At 37.4% G+C, this 23,991-nt stretch overlaps 1 protein-coding gene across 1 annotated transcript in view; it reads right to left on the bottom strand.

The window, feature by feature from the left end:
• Positions 1-10,202: 10,202 nt before the first annotated feature.
• The window catches only part of LOC149816930 (nifU-like protein 4, mitochondrial), a 48,868-nt gene continuing 35,079 nt past the window's right edge, over positions 10,203-23,991 (bottom strand). The window contains exons 5-7 of the mRNA XM_089986986.1: positions 10,666-10,769; positions 10,355-10,589; positions 10,203-10,238 (exon numbers count right to left, since the gene is read on the bottom strand). Coding sequence (XP_089843112.1) covers positions 10,203-10,238; positions 10,355-10,589; positions 10,666-10,769 — 375 coding nt within the window. The remainder of the gene's footprint in view (positions 10,239-10,354; positions 10,590-10,665; positions 10,770-23,991) is intronic.

A 23,991-nucleotide genomic window follows, 5' to 3' on the forward strand; every position in this document is an offset into this window, starting at 1 on the left:
TTAAGGTTCCCTTCTGTTTATCATTTATTCTTTGTTACTTATATGATTGTTTAAATTATGAAATTGTTGTGCATCCCTCTAAATTATTGCATGAATCTTTTTTGTATTCTTTATGCTTATTTGTTTCATTAGAGAGATTCATACGTAGAATTCCTATTCCTTGAATTTTGACACCCTACTTTTGGTGTTTTTCGTAGCCTCAGATGACTAGTGAGGCGATTTGCTCATGAGAGGAGGTACAAGGGGACCACATGACTGCTTGACAGACTTCTATGAATATTTGATTTTCTCGTAACTCTATTATTTCTTAATTAATAAAGTTGATTTAGTTTGGGTTTAGATAAAAAAATGGGGTGTAAGATCCCTGGTGGTGTGTTGAATTATCCATTTGTGAGTGGAATTGTAAACGCCCCAGGTTTTTGGGAACTTTTCGCACTTGTTTAAAAAAAAAATCTGCACTTTTTCAGAGGTATGAGTTGGGGTTGTTACAGGTTTTGTATCAGAGTCACCATAAAATCTTACATTTTTACCATCTTCTTAGCATTTGAGTTTTTAATTTTGGTATTTGAGCCATGTCCTGAAGTGTCAACAAGTTGTGCCTCGTGCTTGAGAGCAGTCTCCTTCACTGGTAAGGCTATTTAATATTTTTATTTAAGCATTGAACTTTTTATACTTGATTGCATTCATAGTTAATTCTCTTTTAGTGTGAATTAAGAATTTTGAGGTAATTGTATGATTGAAATTGCTCAGGATCAATCCTAAGGAGGTAGGATCGATCAGGGTTAACTTTTAAACTTTTGTGATAGGCGTATTACCGCACTCGTTCTTCGACTTCTGTCAGTGCTCCCACGGATTGGCAGGAGCAAAGGGACTTCATGATGAATTCCCTCCACACTTTGACAAAAATCGTGACGGCGCAGGCAACCACTTGCATCCATCCCTCCGAGGTTGTTCCAAACCTCGATGGGGTTTCTTACGAACGATTCCTGAAGTTGGATCCGCCAACTTTTTCGGGAGAGGCCGACCTAGAGGTAGTCGAGAGCTGGGTCGAGAAGACTAAGCGGGCGTTTGACGTCCTACTAGTTCCTGATAACAGAAAGACCGCTTTTGGCACGTATCGTCTAAAGGGTGATGCCAAGAAGCGGTGGGACACCCTACGAAGGGTGAAGTTTGCCGACGTAGGTGTGATTCCCTAGGAGGTGCTCACGAAGGAGTTTCTGAACACATATTTTCCCTCCTATGCTGAGGAGCAGATGCACTAGAGGATCCTCGACTTGACTCAGGGGAACATGAGTCTAGTGGACTATACCACTAGATTTCAGAGTCTTGAGAGGTACTGCCCAAACCTATTCAAGAATGAGAAGGTGAGGGCTGAAGAACGGACTCCGAGTTTGAGTGTTGGGTGGCCGACCCACTACATTGGCAGAGGCGATTGAGACTGCGACGGTCCTGAATGAGGAATGAGAGGGGTTTATGGGTGACTCGCAGAAGAAGGGCAGGAATGGAAGAAGCTCTACTGATAATGCGAGGAAGGACCCACCCGCAGGTAGGAAGGCACAAGGTGGCAAGAGGCAGCAGACCCAAAAGGGACGACCTCAGCAGAAGCAACAACAGGGGAAGACCCAACCAATGTGTCGCAGATGCAACATAAACCATCCTCCGGGTTTTTGTCCAATGTTCAAGGGGGTTTTCTTACAGTGTCAGCAGCCTGGTCACATTGCTCTCTACTGTTCGAATAAGTCAGCAACTCAAGGAGGACAACATCAGCAACATCCACCACAATAGCAACAACAGAGGCCTCAGGTGCAACAGAGTCAGCGAAGGACCAACGGGAGAGTTTATGCCGTTACGACTACCACGCAGGGTGATCAGACTTGTCTGATCGAAGGTATCTTCTTAGTCGCCAATCATTATACACGTGTGATGTTTGATTCTGGTGCTACCAATACCTTTTCGGTATGTTCTAATTTCGAGGATAAAATTCTTTTAAGGGGGTAGGGATGTAATATCACGTATTTTCATACTTAGTCATTTTATGAGTTTTCAAAAATTTGGCTAAGTATAGAAGAAAAATCGTTCAAACCTTGATATTAGACTGATGCTTTTGAGTTTGGGCTTGGCCTAGGTCTCATCAACTAGGTCTAAATGAGCCACTTAAAATGTGAGAAAAAGTTGTATTTTATTTTTTACTTTTAAATTCGAGCAAAATTCAAGTTATTTTTGGCCAAAATTCAAAATTTGATATTCATGTAATATGTCGTTGGATGCATCTCAGAATTTTGAGCACAACAATATTTTATTTTCCTTGATTCAGGCTACGGTTGACTCAAAAAATATATTTTTTCAAAAATTGAGTCATTTATCGGTTCGGATCTGGACTTGGATTTGACCGGATTTGATGGATCTGATCCAAATTAATATGGATTTGGACTCTATTCAAGACCCATATTAATATGGTATTGATCCAACCCAAGATCCATTTGGATTTTTTAGATGGATTTGGATCTTGGATTCGATTTCAGATCCAAAATCATGCCCAATGATTTTTCCAAACTCTAAATTCATTAGAAACCTTTAAATTAGAGTTTATTAATGTTAAGAAGCCGCCTAGGTTAATTTGGTAATTTTTGAAAGCTTTTGAAAATTTATTCATTATTTAATATTAAATAAATAATTAATTAATTTAATGTAATTCCAAAAAATTATTTTGAGGTTTGTTTAGGACTCCTAATAGAGCCCTTAAACCCACCTAGAAACTTCTAAGAAGGTTTGAGAATCAAGGAGTTCCACATAAATTTAAATTTTGAAAAAGTCAAACTTTAGAGTTCCTAAATTTTCGAAAAACTCTAAGAGAGAAGAGAGTTCCAGCTGGGGCTGCACTCTCTTCTCCATCCCACCTAGAGCCCTATAAATAGATCAAAAAAAGATAGAGGAAAGAGAAAGAAAAAAGGAAAACGAAAGAGGAGAGAGAAGAAGAGGAAAAGAAAGGAAGGAGGAAGAGGAGGAGTTTGGGCTTCTCCAACCATCTACCCACATTTTTCAACTTTTACCATCATTTTTATTCAATTTTTTTAGTCATGGTATGGGTTTTCTCTCTTAAATCAAGTGAGAAATTGATATAGATTGAAATTTCATGCAATAATTTAATGAAAATCCATGAAAAGAGTGTTTAAATCTATGTTTTTGTAAAAAGAAAAGAAAAACACATGGAAGATGATGCGTAGATTTTCCTCCATAGTTGTGTTCTTAATTACTTTCACTCTTTTATGCAATAAAAATTTTGTATATGTTAAAACAAAATGTTTATTGGAAGTAGATATACTATTTAGATGATTCTCTTGGTGATCTTTGATTTCCATGGATTTGTTTTGATTTTGTCCACCTTTTCAAAATAATAAATTCTGTGCATGCTTCTTTTAGGGTAAAATAGAATTTATTTCATGCTAAAATGGCTTGTTATGTGTTGGCATTATGATGTTATCGATTTCCATTATTGATTATCTTATAAACATATGTAAATTTGAATAGTTTGGTGTTGAAAGCATGTTCATGTTTTTACATTGTGTTATTTCATATGCATGTTACAGGTAATTGAAGGTTTATGCCTAAGAGTGTAAAAAGGCATAAAGTAGCATGTGTTATTGAAAAATCTTTATATGTGTGTTTTGCATGTTGCATACATACACTGTTTTTTTTAAATATATATATATATATATATATATATATATATATATATATATATATATATATATATATATATATATATATATGTAGATAGATAGATAGATACATATAAAACAAAGTTTTTGGGCTGGTCTAGTCAGCTGACCTGGCCGCGGGCTGACAGGCTGACCTACCGAGCCTGCTAAGCCCAGCCTAGAGGGATCGAATGGGTAGGTTTTAAAAAAAAAAGGGGTATAAAACAAATTGTTTTTTTTTCACTTTTGGGGCTGACTGGCAGCCAACCGAGGGTGCTCGGCTGACTGCTAGTCGATGGCTGTGTGTGTTGGCTGCCAACCCCAGCCGACTGGGCTGGAGCCAAGCTCAGCCGGCTGGGTCGACGGGTGCCCTTAAGGAAAGGGGTTTATATATATATATATATATATATATATATATATATATATATATATATATATATATAAGAATAAAAATAAACTCCGCCTGTGTATAACTGTTTAGTTACACATTGCCGGTCCCAAGCTCAGATAAAGGAGGAGGGTTGCGGTAAGCGAGTGACAACCAACATAAAAACTTAGTCACACCCTATGAATATGAACCAATATGAGAATTTCGTTGGAGCATTCCCTACTGAGCGACACGTTGTACTCTATAGGCCCGGAGACAGTGATAAATAGGCAAGGGTTGCTAGGTCGTCGCCCAAAAGCGACGCGTCACACCAGCGCCCGAGTGTGGTGTCAAATAGGCAAGGGTTCCCAAACTTTGTTGGGCGGGTGGGGCTAAAGAAGATAGTTCAAGATAATAAAATTAGGTTAGCCACTTGGAACATAGGGTCTTTAACTGAGAAGTTGGTAGAGTTAGTAGATGTTATGTGTAGGAAAAAGATGAATATTTTATGTCTACAAGAGACCAAATGGGTAGGTGAGAAAGCAAAAGTGATAGAACCTTGGGGATATAAGATTTGGTATACAAGAATAAATAAGAATAGGAATGGAGTAGGGATTGTTATTAGTCGTGAGTTTATAGATAATGTAGTTGAGGTTCGTAGGAAGGGTGATAGGATTTTACTTATTAAATTAGTATTAGGTATGGATATTATTAATATTATTAATATTTATACACCTCAAGTAGGTTTAGATGATTCCATTAAGCATCAATTTTGGGAAGATTTAGATGGAGTAGTACAAGGGATATTTTATGGAGAAAAGCTTTTCATCGACAGTGACCTTAATGGACATGTATGCATTAGTAGGGATGGATTTGAGAGTATCCATGGAGGCTATGGTATAAGAGAAAGAAACAAAAGTGGAGAAAGGATTTTAGATTTTGGTTTGTCCTATGATATGATCTTAGCAAACACTTGGTTTAGGAAGATGGAGTCTCACCTAGTAACATTTAAAAGTGGGATTAATACGAGTCAGATAGATTTTTTCTTACTTTGAAAGAGAGATAGGGGCTGTTGCATCGATTGTAAGGTTATACCGGGAGAAAGTGTAGCTACACAACATATAGTCTTAATTTTAAATCTTAGAATTAGACAATGCCGCAAAATGGATAGACATAGGATAGATCCTAGAATTAAGTGGTGGGCACTGAAAGGAGCTAAACAAGGAATGTTTGTAGAGCATGTAGTTAAGGAATATGATTGGTGTCTTGAGGATGATTCAGAATCAATGTGGAATAAGATAACAGGTGGCATGAGAAAGGTGGCTAAGGAGGTATTGGGTGAGTCTAAAGGAGATGTACCGCTAGGTAAGGATACATCATGGTGAAACAAGGATGTCAAATTAGCTATTAAGGTTAAAAGAGAGTGTTATAAAAATCTAAGTAAGAGTCATGATAATGAGAATTTGGAGAAGTATATGATAGCAAAGAAGGAAGCTAAAAAAATAGTTCGAAACACGAGGGATAAGGTATATAAGGAGGTTTATGACAAGTTGGATTCCAAAGAGGGAGAGAAAGATATTTATAGGCTTGCAAAGATGAGAGATAGGAAATCAAGGGATCTGAGTATGGTTAGATGTATCAAAGATGAAACACAAAGGGTTTTAGTCAAAGATGAGGAGATTAAGGAGAGTTGGAAAGATTATTTTGATAATCTATTTAATGAAAGTCATGCTTACGATCTTGGAGACTTCTTCATTCCTTTTCATGAGATGAATCGTGACTTCATGCACAAGATTCAAAAGAAAGAAATTGCAGAGGCTTTGAAGAAAATGAAATCAGGAAGGGCAGTTGACCCAAATGGTATACCTATCGAGGCTTGGAAATGCTTGAGTGAGAAAGGTTTAGAATGGTTGACAAATCTTTTTAACAAGATTTGGTGGACAAATAAGATGCCTAATGAGTGGAGGAAGAGTACTTTGGTGCCTCTATATAAGAATAAGGGTAATATACAATATTGCACAAACTATCATGGTATAAAACTCATGAGTCATACTATGAAACTTTGGAAGAGGGTGATTGAGTATAGGTTGTCATGATATCGGAGAATCAATTTGGTTTTATGCCTAGAAGATCAACTATGGAAACTATACATCTTCTTAGACAACTTATTGAGAGATATAGAGAGAGAGAAACAAAGATTTGCATATGGTTTTTATTGATTTGGAGAAGGCATACAATAGAGTACCTAGGGATGTTCTCTGGTGGACAATGATGAAGAAAGGTGTTTCTCTCAAGCACATTAGTATAATTAAAGATATGTACGAAGGAGTAGTAACCAATGTCCACACTTGTGGAGGGATGACAACCAATTTTCCTATAACGGTTGGGTTACATCAAGGATCTGCATTAAGCCCTTTCCTATTTGCTACAGTGATGGATGAGCTTACAAGATCAATTCAAGAAAATGTGCCAAGGTGTATGTTGTTTGTTGATGATATTGTTTTGATTGATGAGTCTAGAGCTAGGGTTAATGCTAAGTTAGAATTATGGAGGCAGACATTGGAAGCAAAAGGTTTTAAGTTGAGTAAGATTAAGACAGAATATATGGAATGTCGGTTTAGTAAGCAACGAAGTAGTGATGGGAGTGTAGTGAAGCTTGGTGAGCAAAAAATACCAGTGGATGACTGTTTCAAATATTTGGGATCTATCATTCAAAACTATGGAGAAATTGATGGAGATGTAAATCATAGGATAAAGGTTGGGTGGATAAAATGGAAAAGTGCAACTGGAGTGTTGTGCGATCGTAGAATGACATTGTGCTTGAAGGAAAAGTTTTATAGGACGACAATTAGGCCCGCTTTACTACATGGTACAGAATGTTGGGCTGCCAAGAGACATCATATTCAAAAAATGAGTGTAGCTGAGATGTGTATGCTTAGATGGATGTGTACAAATACAATAAAAGATAAGATTCAAAACGAGGAGATACGTAAGAAGGTAGGTTTTGCATTCATTGAAAATAGGATGAGAGAGAATCGTTTACGATGGTTTGGACATATTCGACGAAGGCCTAATGATGCTCCAGTTAGAAGGATGGAGAAATGAGAAAATATATTAGTTAAAAGATGTCGGGGTAGGCCTAAGAAGACTTGGATGGAGATGATAGGAAAGGACATGAATGCTTTGAACCTCACCGAGGACATGGCATTTGATATAAATGATTGGAGGAGAAGGATTCTTGTGGAAGACCTAGAATGATTATCTTTTTTTGTTCTTATCGCCGACCCCAATTGTTTTGGGATGAAGGCACAATTGTTGTTGTATAAAAGAATAAAAATAGAAAGTTTTATAAAATTCTTCTAGTTGCGACAGGCGGGTGGCCCGTCACACCCAGTTGTTTGGGTTCAGCTGGGCTGGGTTTAAACCCCCTTGTCAACGCGGTCGACTAGGCTCGATAGGCCTACTTCAAGGGGATATATTTTTAGCACTTGCGGCTTGTTAAAATTTGGAACTTTAATCTAAACATACATGTTAAAATTTTCAAAATTTGTTATGTGAATGTATTTTGATACATGTTAAGATCGAAATTTTTCATATGCATTGACTTAGTAGGACATGCATACGCAATAGGTTATTTCACGTTTTTCCCTAGTGCGTGTGCACATATAAAAAGAATGTGTTCAGTAATGTAACTTAGTTTCCAGATTTGTTATTCGCATTAGTTTTGCATATGATAATAACATTGTTGCTAAGCATGAAATTTTTACTCATTGGACTTGAGTATGTCATGCTTAATTCTAGGTGTAATTGCGAAGTTAGATTCAACTGCATATGCATATAGGTGATAGACATGTTTTGCATGCATGCTCACATGTTTAATGAGAATGATTCATGAATAAAAGCATACATTTGTCATGAATATGTGTATTAAATTAAAGCATGCATTTGATATGAACATGTGCATTAGATGGAGGCATGCATTTAACATGATTATATGAACTCATGAGCATGCTTATGAATATTATTATTACATGCACATAGTTAAACTTGCATGCAAATGAATGAGATTTTTTTATATGCTTGAGATATCATGCATGCTTTGGTTTTTAATGAGATTGACTATCATATGCATACATAAACTTGTAATGTTGTGTGTTTACAATATGTGCTTATATGATAGAGTGTTCTCATGCTTGTTTGGTGAATGAAAGCATGTAAGTGGCATGATGGTGTGAACACATGCATATGAATGTCTTATGCACATCTCTAAGATTGCATATGTGAATGTGCATTTGAAAAAGCATGTAAAATCATTGCATAAATGGCATGATATTATGATTTTTCCACAAGATACATCAATGATCGAATAATGGATCATTGTGGGTTGTGGGTTGTGTAAGCCTTGAGCTTGGATCCCTCATTTACTTGTTTCTATGCATCGCAGAAATCACATTTTCACATTTTTCTCTATATTGCATTGTTCTGCATTTTCCACGGGTTGGAGCCCCGTGACAAGACTCGCATTTGAAAATGCAAATTTGTGATATTAATTTGGCATGCTGAATTGCAAATGAATGAAACAACTATCAACATTAACATAAAGAAAAAAAACAGCGTAATGTACTTTCTAAGATGTCTCGTCGAGAGTGACTCTTGGAGTTGCGGTTTTGAGGAAACCGAAAGAATACAAAAACTTTGTGTGCATTGTTGTTGCTCCTTAACCCGATATTGAAGTTCTTCTCCTGGCCACGGTTTTAGAGAGAATCTGTCACTTTGTCTGGGGGTAGTGTGTAGACACAACTGTTATTTTGGTATAAAAAAAAAATGGCACTTGTAGATGTGTGCTCTATGATGTCCTCGACATTAGATGGGTAGTCTAATGTTCCGAAGGCTATTTCGGTCGAGGGCTAAGTTTGAAACTCAGTAATAAAATACAACTTGTGTGCTAAGTTGTCATGGAAACCTAACTTAACCTCGACGATTTTACCAGTTTGGTGTATCCGCGGGCAACAATAATAATAAAAAGAGGAACTTAAATTGTGTGCATCTAATAGAGACATGCATATGAAAAGAGTACTTTGGTAAAATATAATAATTTATTCATGCATATGCATAGAAATCATACATAATCCTGCTATGCATTAAATTATGCATATTTACTTGTTCCCTTGGTTGTGATGTACGAATAAATACATGATACGTGCTCTCTATTGCATGATAATACGTCCTTAATGTATAATTAAGGTTTCATGTTAATATTAATTGTTCTTGAATCTTATTTGTATTCTTTATGCTTACTTGTTTCATTAAAGAGATTCATACGCATGATTCTTTGGATTCTGACACCCTACTTTTGGTGTTTTTCGCAACCTCAGGTGACCAGTGAGGCGACTTGTTCATGAGAGGAGCTATGAGGGGACCACACGACTGCTTGGCAGACTTCTATGGACAACGTGATACCTTTTTATTTCCTTTTATGCACTCTGATGTTCTTATTTGATTTTCTCATGACTCTATTATTTCTTAATTAATAAAGTTGATTTAGTTTGAGTTTGGATGAAAAGATGGAGTGTAAGATCCCTGGTGGTGTGTTGAGTTATCTAGTTGTGAGTGAAACTATAAAGACCACAGGTTTCTGAGAACTTTTCGCACTTGTTTCAAAAAAAAAAAAATCGCACTTTTTCAGGAGTATGAGTTGGGGTCGTTTCAAGAGCTCCTAACAACTAGCTATACTAGCCGTTAGGAGGCTCTAACAACTAACTTTCTCTTCTCTTTGTATGTAATAGGGGACTAAGTCAATCATGTATGTATGCATATTTTGAGCATTTTGTGAGTTTAATAACATTAATATTTTTCATATTGTAAACATGTGCTTCTAGCCCTTAGTGGCTTGTGTTCTCGGTTCTCTTGCCTTGGTGGCTTGTGTTTGTGACTCTAGTAGTCTTCCGTGTACTTTTGCACTCTTGTACTCAATCCATTACATTTTCAATATATCATGATATTATCATATCAATATTGCAATTGCCAGCAAAATTTTCCGCATAATTAAAAATTTTTCAAGTCAAAAACTAATTTTTAAATTTCCAGAATTGCTTGTCAGCCTTCCACCAGAAATTACATGATATTATCCAAATTACTCACCCAAACATTGCAATGGCAATATTGCCATGATACTATTGATGACCAATACCACTGGCTTAATAAATTACAAACAATGTCACTTGAACATCATAAATGCACTTCAATATGGATGGGATACTTAGTAAAACTCAATATGGGAGCTTGCTACCTCACAGATATAGTGTAAGAGCATGGTGAATGCACATTTTAATGTTAGAGATAAGGAGGCAGCCACTGCAAGCAATCTATGCTTGGTATACTTATCGATGAACTCAATATGGGAGCTTGCTACCTCAGAGATATAGTGCATGAGCATGTTCTCAACGCCAGATTTTAGTGTTACAGATGAGCTCGGGCAGCCACTACAAGCACCTTGCATCCTTAGCTTGACTATAACTGTATCACTGAAGCAAGCACAAAGATAATTAACTTGTAAGTGATTATTAATAGAAGTTAAAGAAACATAGTAGGAGTACATACGGATCAAAACTCCAATATTCAATGTCACCACCATTATCTTGAACTGCTGGACGAATACGAGTTTCTAGTAACTCCATGATCATTGCAACAGTCTCAGAATCATCCTATGTGATAACATAGCAGCAAAAAAACAAGCAAATCAATCAGATTTCTCTTCTACTAATGTATTTAGAACCCAAAAATTAGCTACTGACATGGATCATATCAATAGTTGCTGCTCAAGCAGCTGTGATTGCATTCCTTATGTGATGCAATAAAGAGAACCAGGTGGCCACTCGTTCTCTGCCAGGTCGCCATTGGCACAATGCAAGATAAGGCTCCAAATCAATACATTTCAACAACTAGATAAACTTGATGTGTCAAATTCAATTGAAGATAAGTCATAAAACGACTGTAAAAGGTTTCATGTACCATGTCAAACAACTCAGTTTTAATCTTGTTCTAAAAAATCTTGTTCAGAGGAAGCTATCTTAAACCAATGCTCATGGCATGTAGCCCATTTTGCCTAACATAAAATGCTAACCTATAAAATTATGTATGTACAATTCACATAACCCTGCAATATCCAAAATAAAGGTAAGAAACAACTTTCATGAAAATTGAGAAAAAACCATCCAATTTCCAATGGTGGTGAACAAATAAATCACAATTGACAACTAACGCCAAGGACAAATGGACAGTGCACCATTGAAACTATTCAGAAACTTGCAATGAGAAGTGAAACTTTTGATTCAAAACCTCTCTCTCTCTCTCTCTCAAGTCAGGGTCAAAAACATCTCTCACTCAATCTGACTCTACAGATGCATTAAGCATACTCTATCTCTCTCTCTCTCTCTCTCTCAAGTCAGGGTCAAAAGCATCGCTCTACTCAATCTGACACTACAGATACACTGAGCATAGTTTGTTTGTTAGGAATCATATATTTTCAAAATAAAATCATGATTCTTTAAGTCATAAAATTTTGGTATACTGTAGATCATTGATTTTGGGTGCCTTGATATCTTGGATTGTATATTTAAAAAAATCATGATACTTTTGATAAGAGGTCGTGCATCGAGTATGGAAACGTTTGGGTCCACATCCAAACGTCTGATAGATCCAAACCAGAGTTACCGAAAGCTTATAAGGTAGGTGGGAAGCTTGCTTCCCGGAAACTCACTTCAGAAGTGCGATACTCCTCGCTTCGGAAACTTCATGGGAATCTCGATTCCTCCACGCTTCTTCTATGCTTCTCACACACATGATCTATGCTTCCTATATGCTTTTCTCATGTTTCTTTTCATGTTTTTCATGTATTTTCTCTCACGCTTTCACTCACTTTCAATGTACTTTTTTTAAATTAGTAACCATCATTGTTAGATTTTAACAAAAATTTAACTCTTTTACTGAAAAATCACAAAATATAAGAATGATCAATTTTATTTTAGTTTTTATTTGTTTCTTGTTCGATTCCTATTCAATTACCATATTGCTTCATTTTTTTTAATATTTCGCTTCCCGCTTCCTATAAATTTTAAAATGCCTCGCTTCTCGCTTTCGCTTCCCGTATCAATTCCTGCTTCTGCTTCCTAGTTTGGCAACCTTGATCCAAACTGCTCACTTATAATGGTTTTCAGCATGTGCTATATTCTTTTCATTAATGAGTGACATTTTGTAATATTCACATATTGTAAATCATGTTATATAAGTAATCATGTTAGGGTTGAGAGGGGTTAACCTGTGCAGCCTCCTCCCTTTTTCCTGCAAGTCTCTCTCTCTTCTCTTCTTCTCTTATTTTTTGCAGAATAGGGCTGCGGTGGAAATCTTTCATGACATCAGAGCAAGGTTCGGTTGTCTTACCTGAAGGTATGCCCAGAGAGATCTGATTCAGTCATTCCAACGGTGGGTACTTGTTTCTCTTCATTCTCCTTCTATTCCTATTGTTTCTTTCTCTCATCACCTCACCTTCTTCCTGCTCTTATCTTAAGTCAAATTTTTTTTCTTCTCAAAACCTAATATTTCTGTGCTGTCATTAAGATTTGCCTTTGTTTGACGTCAAATCTAATCGGTTTCTGTTTTGGGCCTGACATCAAATCATTCAGCCCCTTTTTTGTTGTGGACATCTAATTTATTCTCAGATATGATACTCTCTCTTTATTCTATGAAATTTCTGTTTGCTTATATTTTTGCCATGGATATTTGATTTATTCTCCTTTTATTCCTATTGCATTCTGTTTGCTAGCAGGCTGAATCAACAAAACTTCTTTTCTACTGTCTTCTTAATTGTTTTCTCAAAACCAATTTTTTTGTGCCTTTTCAACCAGCAACGTAAGATCACATATATTGGTGTTCTTCGTTTATTATGAGTGGTTATTTACAACTAAATTTTACAACACTCATAAATCAGTGCCTCCCGTCTAAACATCAATCAGTCGATCTGCTCATTTTACTTCTGAGACTGTTAAAAAAAAAAGTTGATGGCCATAGGTTTACAAATTGTTTGGAACAACTCATTCAGTTTGTGTTGCTGGTTGAATATTTGTCCTTTCAATCTTTAATAGATTCCTCTTTTACTAAAAATGGTATGTCCTCGAGCTTTCTTCCCCATCTCGTTTCTGAAAAACTTAACCATTCTAATTACCTGACTTGGAAAAGACAAATCACTCCTTTCATAAGGAGCCACGATCTCTTTGGGGATCTAGATGGTTCTACACTGGCCCCACCATAGTTTATTTTACAGGAAATTAAGAATTAGAAAGGAGAGACAATTTCTTCTAAGCAGATTCGCAATCCAGAATATACTACATGGATGAAACGGGATCAGTGTGTGGTTGCTTACATCACCTCCACTCTTTCTCAAGAAGTGTTAATCTCCATCACAGATGGCCTCACAACAGAAAAATTATGGGCAACGCTTGCAGAGACATATTCTCAAATATCAAAGGCACGAGTTCTTTACTTGAAGAAGGAATTTCAGAATCTAAGGGATCAATGTCAATTATGGAGTATCTCAATCATGTTAAGACCATCTTAGATCAGTTGGGAATAGTTGGAAGTGTGATTTCAGATAAAGAAAAGGTTCAACAAACTCTTAGTGGACTTGGACTAGAGTATTACGCCTTCACTACAACTCTTGAGGTCTTACCTGTGTTGCCCACTTTTGGAGAGCTACAAGCCAAGCTATTGCAACATGAGATGAGTATGAAGCAACACTTGACAGGCAGTGGTGACCAAGGTGGGAATTCACATAATGTGTTGGCTATGGACACATTACCTGGACATGGAAATGCAGGATATCAAGGAGGAAGAGGGCGTGGTCGGTTTGGACAAGGGGGTCATGACATTCTTCCTACACCTAGTACTCTAAGAGGGTTTCAGTCAGCGGGTCAAGAGAGAGTTCCTACCTGTTTCTAGTGCAACAAAAAGGGTCACATAAAAGCAAATTGTTGGTTCAATCCCCAAAACAAGGATAAAGGAAACAAAGCAGAGAATAGACAGATAGGGCAGAGCCAAAGAGCCTCATCAGATAATATACAACAGTTGCTAATGATTGCACTGTCAAACATGACGATCAAGCAAAACAAAGAAGGAGAATGGTATGTTGATTCAGGGGCAGCCACCCACATGACGGGAAATGCAGGTAAACTGTCTAGTCTATCACCTTATTTCGATAGAGGGACTATAGTCACTGGTGATGGAAAAACTCACCCCATTACTCACATTGGTAGTGCACACATTCCTATGTCATCTTCTTCTTTGTCTTTGTCTAATGTTGTCCTTACTCCAAATATTAAAAAGAATATTATTTCAGTTTCTAAACTTGTTGACGATACAAATTCTTTTGTCGAATTCACTCCCACCTTTGTGTATGTCAAGGATCTTCAAGCGAAGAGGACATTTGCTAAGGGAGAGCGACAAGGAAACATGTATGTCTTCAAGGAGCCTCCTGCCAGTCCTTCGTCGTCTTCATTAGAGTTAGCCTTGGAGCCAAGTCATCCTTCATCTTCTTGGTCATCAGTTCATAGTTTTTGTCTTCAGTCAGATGTTGATAATTCTCTTCGATGTAATAAGCCAAATTTATGGCATGGTCGATTGGGTCATTGCAGTCATGTTTTTATTGAAAAAACTTGTGTCACAGAGTCTTATTCCAGTGTCTAGTTTGTCTACTGTTTTGAATGTCAAGAAGTGTCCAAGTTGTGAACTTTGCAAAAGCCATGTGCTTCCTTTCAATGTTCTTAATAAAAGGGCTTCTGAACCTTTTGAGCTTATATGTTCTGATGCATGGGGACCAACTCCCATTGATTCTTTATCTGGTTCTCGATATTATGTCCTGTTTATTGATTCCTACTCTCGATATATTTGGATTTACTTCATGAGTCATAAATCACAAGTGTTCCAATTATTTCGAGAATTTCATGCAATGATTCAAACACAATTCTCCTCTAAAGTTAATCTCTTCCAATGTGATGGTGGGGGGAAATATTCTTCAGATGACTTTATTGCTTTTCTACAAGATAATGGAATAACTCGACAAGTTTCCTATCCCTACACTCCTCAACAAAATGGAGTTGCCAAACGTAAACATCGACATATTGTTGAAACAACCATCACTACAATAAAGCAGTAGATTAGCGACGACCATATTCCGTCGCTAACATGGTTAGCGACGGATTAGCGACAACGAGGCGACAATATGCTTACATCGCGAATATTTCGATGCTAACTGGCGACAGAATTATTCCGTCGCCAGGTCCGTCGCTAATTGCGACGGAATAACGAGCGCTATATTCCGTCGCCAATCCGCGGGTACTAAACGGCGACCACGGCTTGGCGACGGATTTACTTCCGTCGCTATGCCGTCGCTAGATTAATATGAATAGCGACAGATGGTTCCGTCGCTAATCCGTCGCAAACACGAAAAAAAATTTAAAAAAAAATTATTTGAAAATTAAATACCGAGCAATTTCTATTTCCTGTATAATTTATATTTCCTGTAAATAAAAAACAAACCACACAAAAAATTTTATATAACAAGAATCTACAACAATTAATCGTTCCACCTTAAAATTAAGAAGTTTAATTATTTACAATTCAACAATTACAATTAGGAAACATAAAAAAAATAGAACTTCTTCAACACAGTCCTCTAATCATCGCCAAGATTTTGTGCGTCTTCTTATTCATTGTCTTTATCTGTCCCTTCAGCTCCACTATGCTGATTATCGCTAGCAGCCTACACAAGAAAAGAACAGTCAGTATTGATAAACAAAATATAATGAAATAAATTACACACTATATGTGATTCTATCATGTGCTCATGTGTGATCTAAGGCAATAAAAAAACTCTATATGTGATTCTATCATGCTCATATGTGCTCTAAGGCAGACAAAAAGTTATATATATATATATATATATATATATATATATATATATATATATATATATATATATATATATATATGTGTGTGTGTGTGATTCTATCATGCTCATATGTGTGCTAAGGCAGTCAAAAAATTGAATATGTGATTATAGCATGTTCATATGTGTTCTAAGGCATCTAGAAAGACTCTATATGTTATTCTACCATGCTCAGATGTGCTTTAAGGCAGGCAAAAAACTATATATGTGATTCGATCATGCTCGTATGTGTGCTAAGGCAGTCAAAAAATTGAATATGTGAATATAGCATGCTCATATGTGCTCTAAGGCAGGTAAAGCAAAAAAATTTATATGTGATTCTATCATAAATGATATATAGCATGTTCATATGTGTTCTAAGGCAGTAAAAAAACTCTATATGTTATTATAGCATGCTCATATGTGTGCTAAGGCAGTCAAAAAATTGAATATGTGATTATAACATGCTCATATGTGTTCTTAGGCAGTCAAAAAACTGAATATGTGATTATAGCATGCTCATATGTGTTCTAATGCAGTCAAAAAAACTTTATATGTGATTCTATCATGCTCATATGTGTTCTTAGGCAGGCAAAAAAACTTTATATGTGATTATAGCATGCTCATATGTGCTCTAATGCAATAAAAAAACTCTATATGTTATTATAGCATGCTCTTATGTGCTTTAAGGCAGTCAAAAAACTGAATATGTGATTATAACATGCTCATATGTGTTCTTAGGCAGTCAAAAAACTGAATATGTGATTATAGCATGCTCATATGTGTTATAATGCAGTCAAAAAAACTTTATATGTGATTCTATCATGCTCATATGTGCTCTAAGGCAGGCAAAAAAACTTTATATGTGATTATAGCATGCTCATATGTGCTCTAATGCAATAAAAAAACTCTATATGTTATTATAGCATGCTCATATGTGCTCTAAGGCAGTAAAAAAACTGAATATGTGATTATAACATGCTCATATGTGTTCTTAGGCAGGCAAAAAGTTATATATGTGATTCAATTATGCTCATATGTGTTCTAAGGCAGACAAAAAACTGAATATGTGATTATACCTGAGAGGGACCTGGAATCGAAGATCCCCTATCCTGAACAACGACCTTGATCTCATTTCGGAGAAAGGGGGCGACGGTGTATTGAAAGTAGTTATTCAGTGATTCATTAATGATCTGGCGTACATCATCACCGGAAAGAATAGTCGGCTGCTTGGAGCTTATGTTGGCGCAAGAAGTCGGTGAGCCGTAACTAGAAGAACCAATAACTGGTGAAGTGTTCATATTACTCCCAAACCCGAACACGCGACCTTTTTTGGGTTCACCTGCTGCAGTCACCCATGCTGTAGGATCAAATGATGGATGCTGAGTAGCGTCATCGCCATATCGCTCTACCATCTGTTGCTCATATGCCTCCTACAAAATAATGTTTAAAGTATTCATTAATAATTAATGATAACATTATGATAACTTGCATATATATTGTAATGATTATTAATAGAATTAATACATACTGTTGTCGTTCTCGCCTTCTCTGATACGAAGACTCCCGTGGTCTTCCGTTTATGTGTTTCTACAAACACATCCTTATATGGTACACTGTCTCCTTTTTCTGCTTCCTGCGAAGTTAAATGACAAAAGATTTACTACACAAGTTTGCAACAATACTTATAAAATTAATATTATATATTAATGAGTTACCATTTTCTTTAGGTGGCTCCCAAATGTCTTAGATCCACTTGTGTGTAGATGGGCTTCGGGCATCTTCGATCGATTTTGTGCAGCCTTCGCAGAGCGATTTCTAAATGCATCTCCCGCCCACTTATCGCACATTTCATCCCAGTAATCTCTCCTGATAGTAATAGGACCATGACCCTTCCACAGTAATGGATCATCTACTACGCCAGATGCTTTTTTTGCTGCAGTCTTCATAGTGTGCAGCATGTCTGCAAATCGATTGGCAGCCACCTTCTGCCACACCTTCCTTGCATCATTTTCTTCCACCATAGTTGCGAAGCGATTCGAAGCCTACAAATATTTTCAGAAAGTTAGTAGACATTGCTTAAATAAATTAAATATGAAACATATTAACTATGAGGAACAACTGTATACCATGAACGAGGACCACAATCTGTCTAACACCTCCTTTGGGTACTCTTTCCATTGAGCAACTGGTCTTGGTAGATGTTGAAGAAGTGAATTCCTAATCTCCCGTACTACTTCTTGTGGCTCAAACCTCGTGCTGCACATGAATTGTTACACAGTAAATATCAATATAAAATATTTAAAAGATATGCAATAATTGAAAACAAAATACTTACGGTCGATTATCGATATACACTATTCGAATGAGTCTTCTTGTGCCAGCCTGAGAAGACCCTGTTTCCTGTGTTGGCTGTTGACTTGTGTGATCAACTGGTGTAGGTGGGTCGTGTACAGGCGCAACATCATCTGTAAAAAAATACATTAGAAATTCTCAGAATGCGCATTTGAACTAATCAAGCATCCAATTAGTTATATGATATACCTATCACAGGAGCCCATGAAGATGAAGGCTGAGCCTGGCTACTACCAGATGAGCGACCACTATAACCTCCATGAACCATATTCTAACAAATAACATATGTCATACAATACATTCAAATAATTCACATCAAGTATTACAATGCATTCAAGTCATTCACATCAAGCATTGCAATGCATTCAAATAATTCAAATCATTCACATCAAGTATTGCACTAATTCAAATCATTCATTGCATAAATTATAATACATTCAGATAATTGAAATCATTCACATCAAGTATTACAATGCATTCGAATCATTCATATCAAGTATTACAATACATTCAAATAAAATTTTTAATCATTCACACCAAGTATTGCAATACAACTCACATCAAGTATTACAATGCATTTAAATAGAGGTTTGTAGTATAAGAGTTTGCTCACTAGCTTGAGAATTCTTCCTCGTCACTAGTTTGACTTTCTTCTTCTTCTTCTTCTTCTTCTTCATTGTTTGCCCATCCACTTGGTACATCATTTGGATCACATTCCTCTATGAATGTTTCATCGGCCAATGGAGATATGACATGCATATCATGCGCAACATCGTGACCATAAGCGAAGTCATAGACATCATCTGATTGATAGTAATCACTGTCTTCAGCTAACTCATCTTCCTGTAACTGATCATACTCGGGGTATAGTTTGGATTTCACCTTGCAAACTGCCCACCATTCATTTCTATCTGACTTTTTTATACTCGGATATGAAGTATAATAAACTTGTTGAGCTTGCGAGGCTAATATGAATGGTTCATATGTTCTAAACCTGGATTTATGATTCACCTCCACAATGCCTGAAGCTTTGTCGAGTCTTGTTGCAGTTGGATCAAACCAATGACACTTGAATATCGTAACCCTGTTATTCATGCCTAAGTAAGTCAACTCCATTTTTTCCTCTATAACACCGTAGTAATCATGTTCATTTTCACCGTAGCTGCTACCCTTGACACACACGCCACTATTTATCGTTGATTTGTTTATATCGTAGTCTTTTGTATGGAATCGATAACCATTTACGATATACCCGTTGTAGCATTGCACAACTTTGGTCGGACCATTTTCTAAATCACATATTCCTCGATCTTTAACATCACCATGGCGAACCTACGCACAGACATAAATAATGATTGTGATCACGATCAATTAAGTAACTTAGTGTTGTTTATAAGTACAAAATTTATGTTAGCTTCTTTACCAACTGTTTCAACCACTCCACAAACTTAGTTTCACGTTCTTTTTGTACTTCTGCATCAGTGAGATGTGAAACTTCACTTTGCAACTCCAGATCAAATCGTCTGCAAACCACAAATACTTATATTACCGAGCCATGTATCCACATATAGAACATAAAAGGATTTATAATTGAATTGCATATACATATACTTACTCGATGTATGGGTCGATCGCTGAGCAATTAAAAAGAATATAGATGTGTGTTGCATCTTGCTCTCGATCTGTCAATAGCCTTGATCGGCAACTACCAAATGCATGCCCAAGTGGTTGAAATATCGACAGCTTGTCAGCTACAGTTACTTGTTCTCCATCATCGTTACGGGGCGGGCATGTGTAACGTGTTGGAATATGAGGTTCGAAGTACATAGATGAGAAATTTGAAATCTCTTCTAAAGTGTACACCTCACAAATAGAGCCTTCTACTCTTGCTTTATTACGAACCTTTTCTTTTAGGTCGAACATGCATCTGACAAGAATATACATTTCAAATTTTAAATATCTGTCATTAAAGAGACAAATATAAAAAAACATATACCTTTCAAATGGGTACATCCATCGATATTGCACAGGGCCACCAACCCTTAGTTCATATGGCAGATGTATGATCAAATGTTCCATAATATCGAAAAATGCTGGCGGAAATATCTTTTCTAACAGACAAACAGTGGTGATGACAGAGTCCTCGAGATTCTTTACATCTGATACAACGACCTCCGATGCGCACAATGTTCTGAAAAATCTGCTCAACTCAGACAATACCCCCCATATAGGTTTGTCTAGCATATCATGGAATGCTAGGGGTATCAATCGTTGCATAAAGATATGACAATCATGGCTCTTCAACCCATATAACTGTCCATCGTCAATCTTCACAGCCCGAGCAATGTTAGAGACATATCCATCTGGAAATCTCAGTTGTTTCAACCATTGACATACATGTTTTATTTGATCAGGTCTGAGCACGTACTTCGCCTTTGGTTTCAGTACTTTGCCATTATACTCTTTGAGTTCCAATTCTGGTCTTTTACATATTAATTTTAAATCCATACGGGCCTTCGGATTATCCTTCATTTTTCCTTTAATATTCATTACTGTATTGAACACATTATCAAACACATTTTTCTCTACATGCATGACATCCAAATTATGTCGTATCAATAGGGTCGGCCAATACGGTAGTTCCCAAAAAATAGATTTTTTCGTCCAATTGTGATTCCTCCCAAATCCACGAAAGGGTGTAGGACTGCGGGCATCTGTTAATATATCTGGAAAGTATCGCAATCTTCTTAGAATCTCTATGCCAGACAATCTTGAGGATGGACCTTCCGTTTCAGTTGTGCTTGCTTTAAATGCATTCTTTTAACGTCGGAACAAATGATCGCTGGGTAGAAATCGACAATGGCACTCAAACCAGCAAGGCTTCCTTCCATGCCTCAATCTAAAAGCTTTGGAATCCTCCATGCAGAACGGACAAGCCAACCTCCCATGTGTGCTCCAACCAGATAACATACCATATGCAGGGAAGTCACTGATTGTCCATAGAACAACGGCCTTCATGTTGAAATTTTGTTTTTTGTGGGCATCATACGTGGTAACACCGTCATCCCATAGTACTTTTAGTTCATCAATCAATGGCCTTAGATATACATCAAGATTTTGGCCAGGTGAGGTCGAACCAGGGATCAACAGAGACAAGAAAAGATTTGGACGTTTCATACACAAGCTTGGTGGAAGGTTGTATGGAGTTACAAATATTGGCCAGCATGAGTATGGAGTTGATCTACCCCCAAATGGATTAAATCCATCTGTACATAGACCGAGTCTAACATTTCGCACTTCCATTGCAAAGTTCTGATGAGTACGATCAAAGTGCTTTCAAGCTTCAGCATCAACAGGATGCGTGATCTTGTTTTCCTCGTGTTGAACTTTATTTGCATGCCATCTCATGTGTATAGCTGTTCTTGAAGACATATACAATCGCTGCAATCTAGGAGTGATAGGAAAGTAGCAGAGCGACTTGTATGAAACTTCTTTTGATCTCGTGCTACCATTGCCTCTTGTCTTTGGCTTGAACCGAGGATGCCCACATGACGGGCATGATATGTCGTTTTCCTGATCCTTGAAATACAATATGCAGTGATTTGGACAAGCATCAATCTTTTTGTAACCCATACCTAGAGCGTTGACCATAACTCTCGCACGATAGAAATTTTGTGGCAATTTCTCATCTTTGGGCAACATACTCTTCACAATCATGCACAAACGGTCAAAACATGATTGACTCAAATTATACTCGGACTTCAAATTCATTAGTTGAAGAACTGCAGACAAAATAGTGTGACTCTCACAACCGTTCCAAAGTGGCTCATCAGCATCTCTAAGTAAATCATAAAATCTACTAGCTGCATCGTTTGGTGATTCTTCATCTACGACAGTTCTTACATCACTAGAACTCATAGCAAAACCCAGTTCTGTTCCTGCGGCATCAAATATCAAATCCGTATATGGATTATCGTGCACCACATTCACCCGTGCATCAAAATCGTTTCTAAATTCTTCTCCATGAAACATCCAGTTCTGATAATCACTCACAAAACCCTTCCTGTATAGGTGATGTCTAACGCTATGAGGTTCTACAAATCGATTATTCTTACAAATCTTGCAGGGACACCTAATCTGACCTTTAGGATCCACTGTACTGACACTTGCCGTTGCAAATTCAATAAAACTGTCAACATCATCCATATATTCATGCGATAACTCATTGTCCACTATCCTACGGTACATCCATTCACGGTTTGCAGTCATTCTGTCGTATGATGTTACGAATAGTATCCTAACGAATTAAAAAAAAAACAATCAGAATGCTACGATGAAGAAAATATCAAATTTATCATGCAATATACTATGTCAAACAATACCAAGAATTTTGATGCATGCATTGATAACTTAATATTTTCATGTGCAAACTATTAATGACACGATACAATCATTTAAAGCATGCTTTTATTATAAAATTTTACATGGAAGTCAAAATCAAATTAAAAGTAACTAAATGCAAGCATGAATACAATTACATCAAACATTGCAATACATCATAATCATTCATATCAAACAAATGGCAAACATGTACCTGCAGCAAACACACTTCAATATCTCACTAACTACTACCATGCTTAGCATGGACTCCGTACTCCAAAAATAAGAACACTTCCATATTCCTACATTAAAATCATGCTCAGCATGATCTCCGAACTCCAACAAAGCAACCCTAAATATCAACAACTAAGTGAGTGTGTGAACAATAAAGTGTTACATCTAATAAATTAAATAACATATGATACGTCTGCATCACTTACTCACCACGGGTATTTACCCGATTTGCATTGTTTTTGTCATTTACTTACCACGGTTGGCGGGGCACAAACGAGTTTCGTTGAGAAATCTGCACAAAAAAAATGATGTTTTAAAATGAAGTCACTTTGAAAAAAAACCCTTTCAAACTTAGGACAATAGGATCCTGCCAACTCATCCTTGGGCGGATATGGATCCACAAATATCATATTTGTAGGAATTGTGACTAAATTTGCTAATGGGCAGCGCTGTTTGAAAAATGAGGTGTGGAGGGGCCCCGCTGAGCATTCAACGGGGCTCAGCTCTTGTGGAAGATTAGTTGAGGTGGCTTTGGCGATTGGAGGCACATGTAGGTGACTCCGATGAGGCTCCGACGGACATGGGAGATGCTCAGGAGGCTATGGATGGAGAGGTGTGAGGGTTGAACTCGAGCGCAACGAAGGAGAGGGTGCAATGGGAAAGGGCTTTTCCTTGCCGGGGTCGACCCCCTGATGGGGTCGAGCGCCTGCCGGGGTTGACCCCCTCATGGGGTCGAGCGCCTGCCGGGGTCGACCCTCTACCGGGGTCGACCCCCTGTCGGACATGACAAGGGGTTGACCCCCTGCCGGACAAGGCAGGGGGTTGACCCCTGGCCGGACACGGCAAGGGGTCGACCCCCTGCCGGGGTCGACCCCCTGCCGCACATCAAAAGGGGTTGACCCCTTGTCGGGGTTGACCCCTTGCAGGGGTTGACCCCCTGTCGGGGTTGACCCCCGGCCGGACACGGCGGGGGGTTGACC

This window comes from Nuphar pumila, chromosome 14, assembly GCF_984573655.1.
Source record: "Nuphar pumila chromosome 14, dmNupPumi1.hap1.1, whole genome shotgun sequence".
NCBI classification, from domain to species: Eukaryota; Viridiplantae; Streptophyta; class Magnoliopsida; order Nymphaeales; family Nymphaeaceae; genus Nuphar; species Nuphar pumila.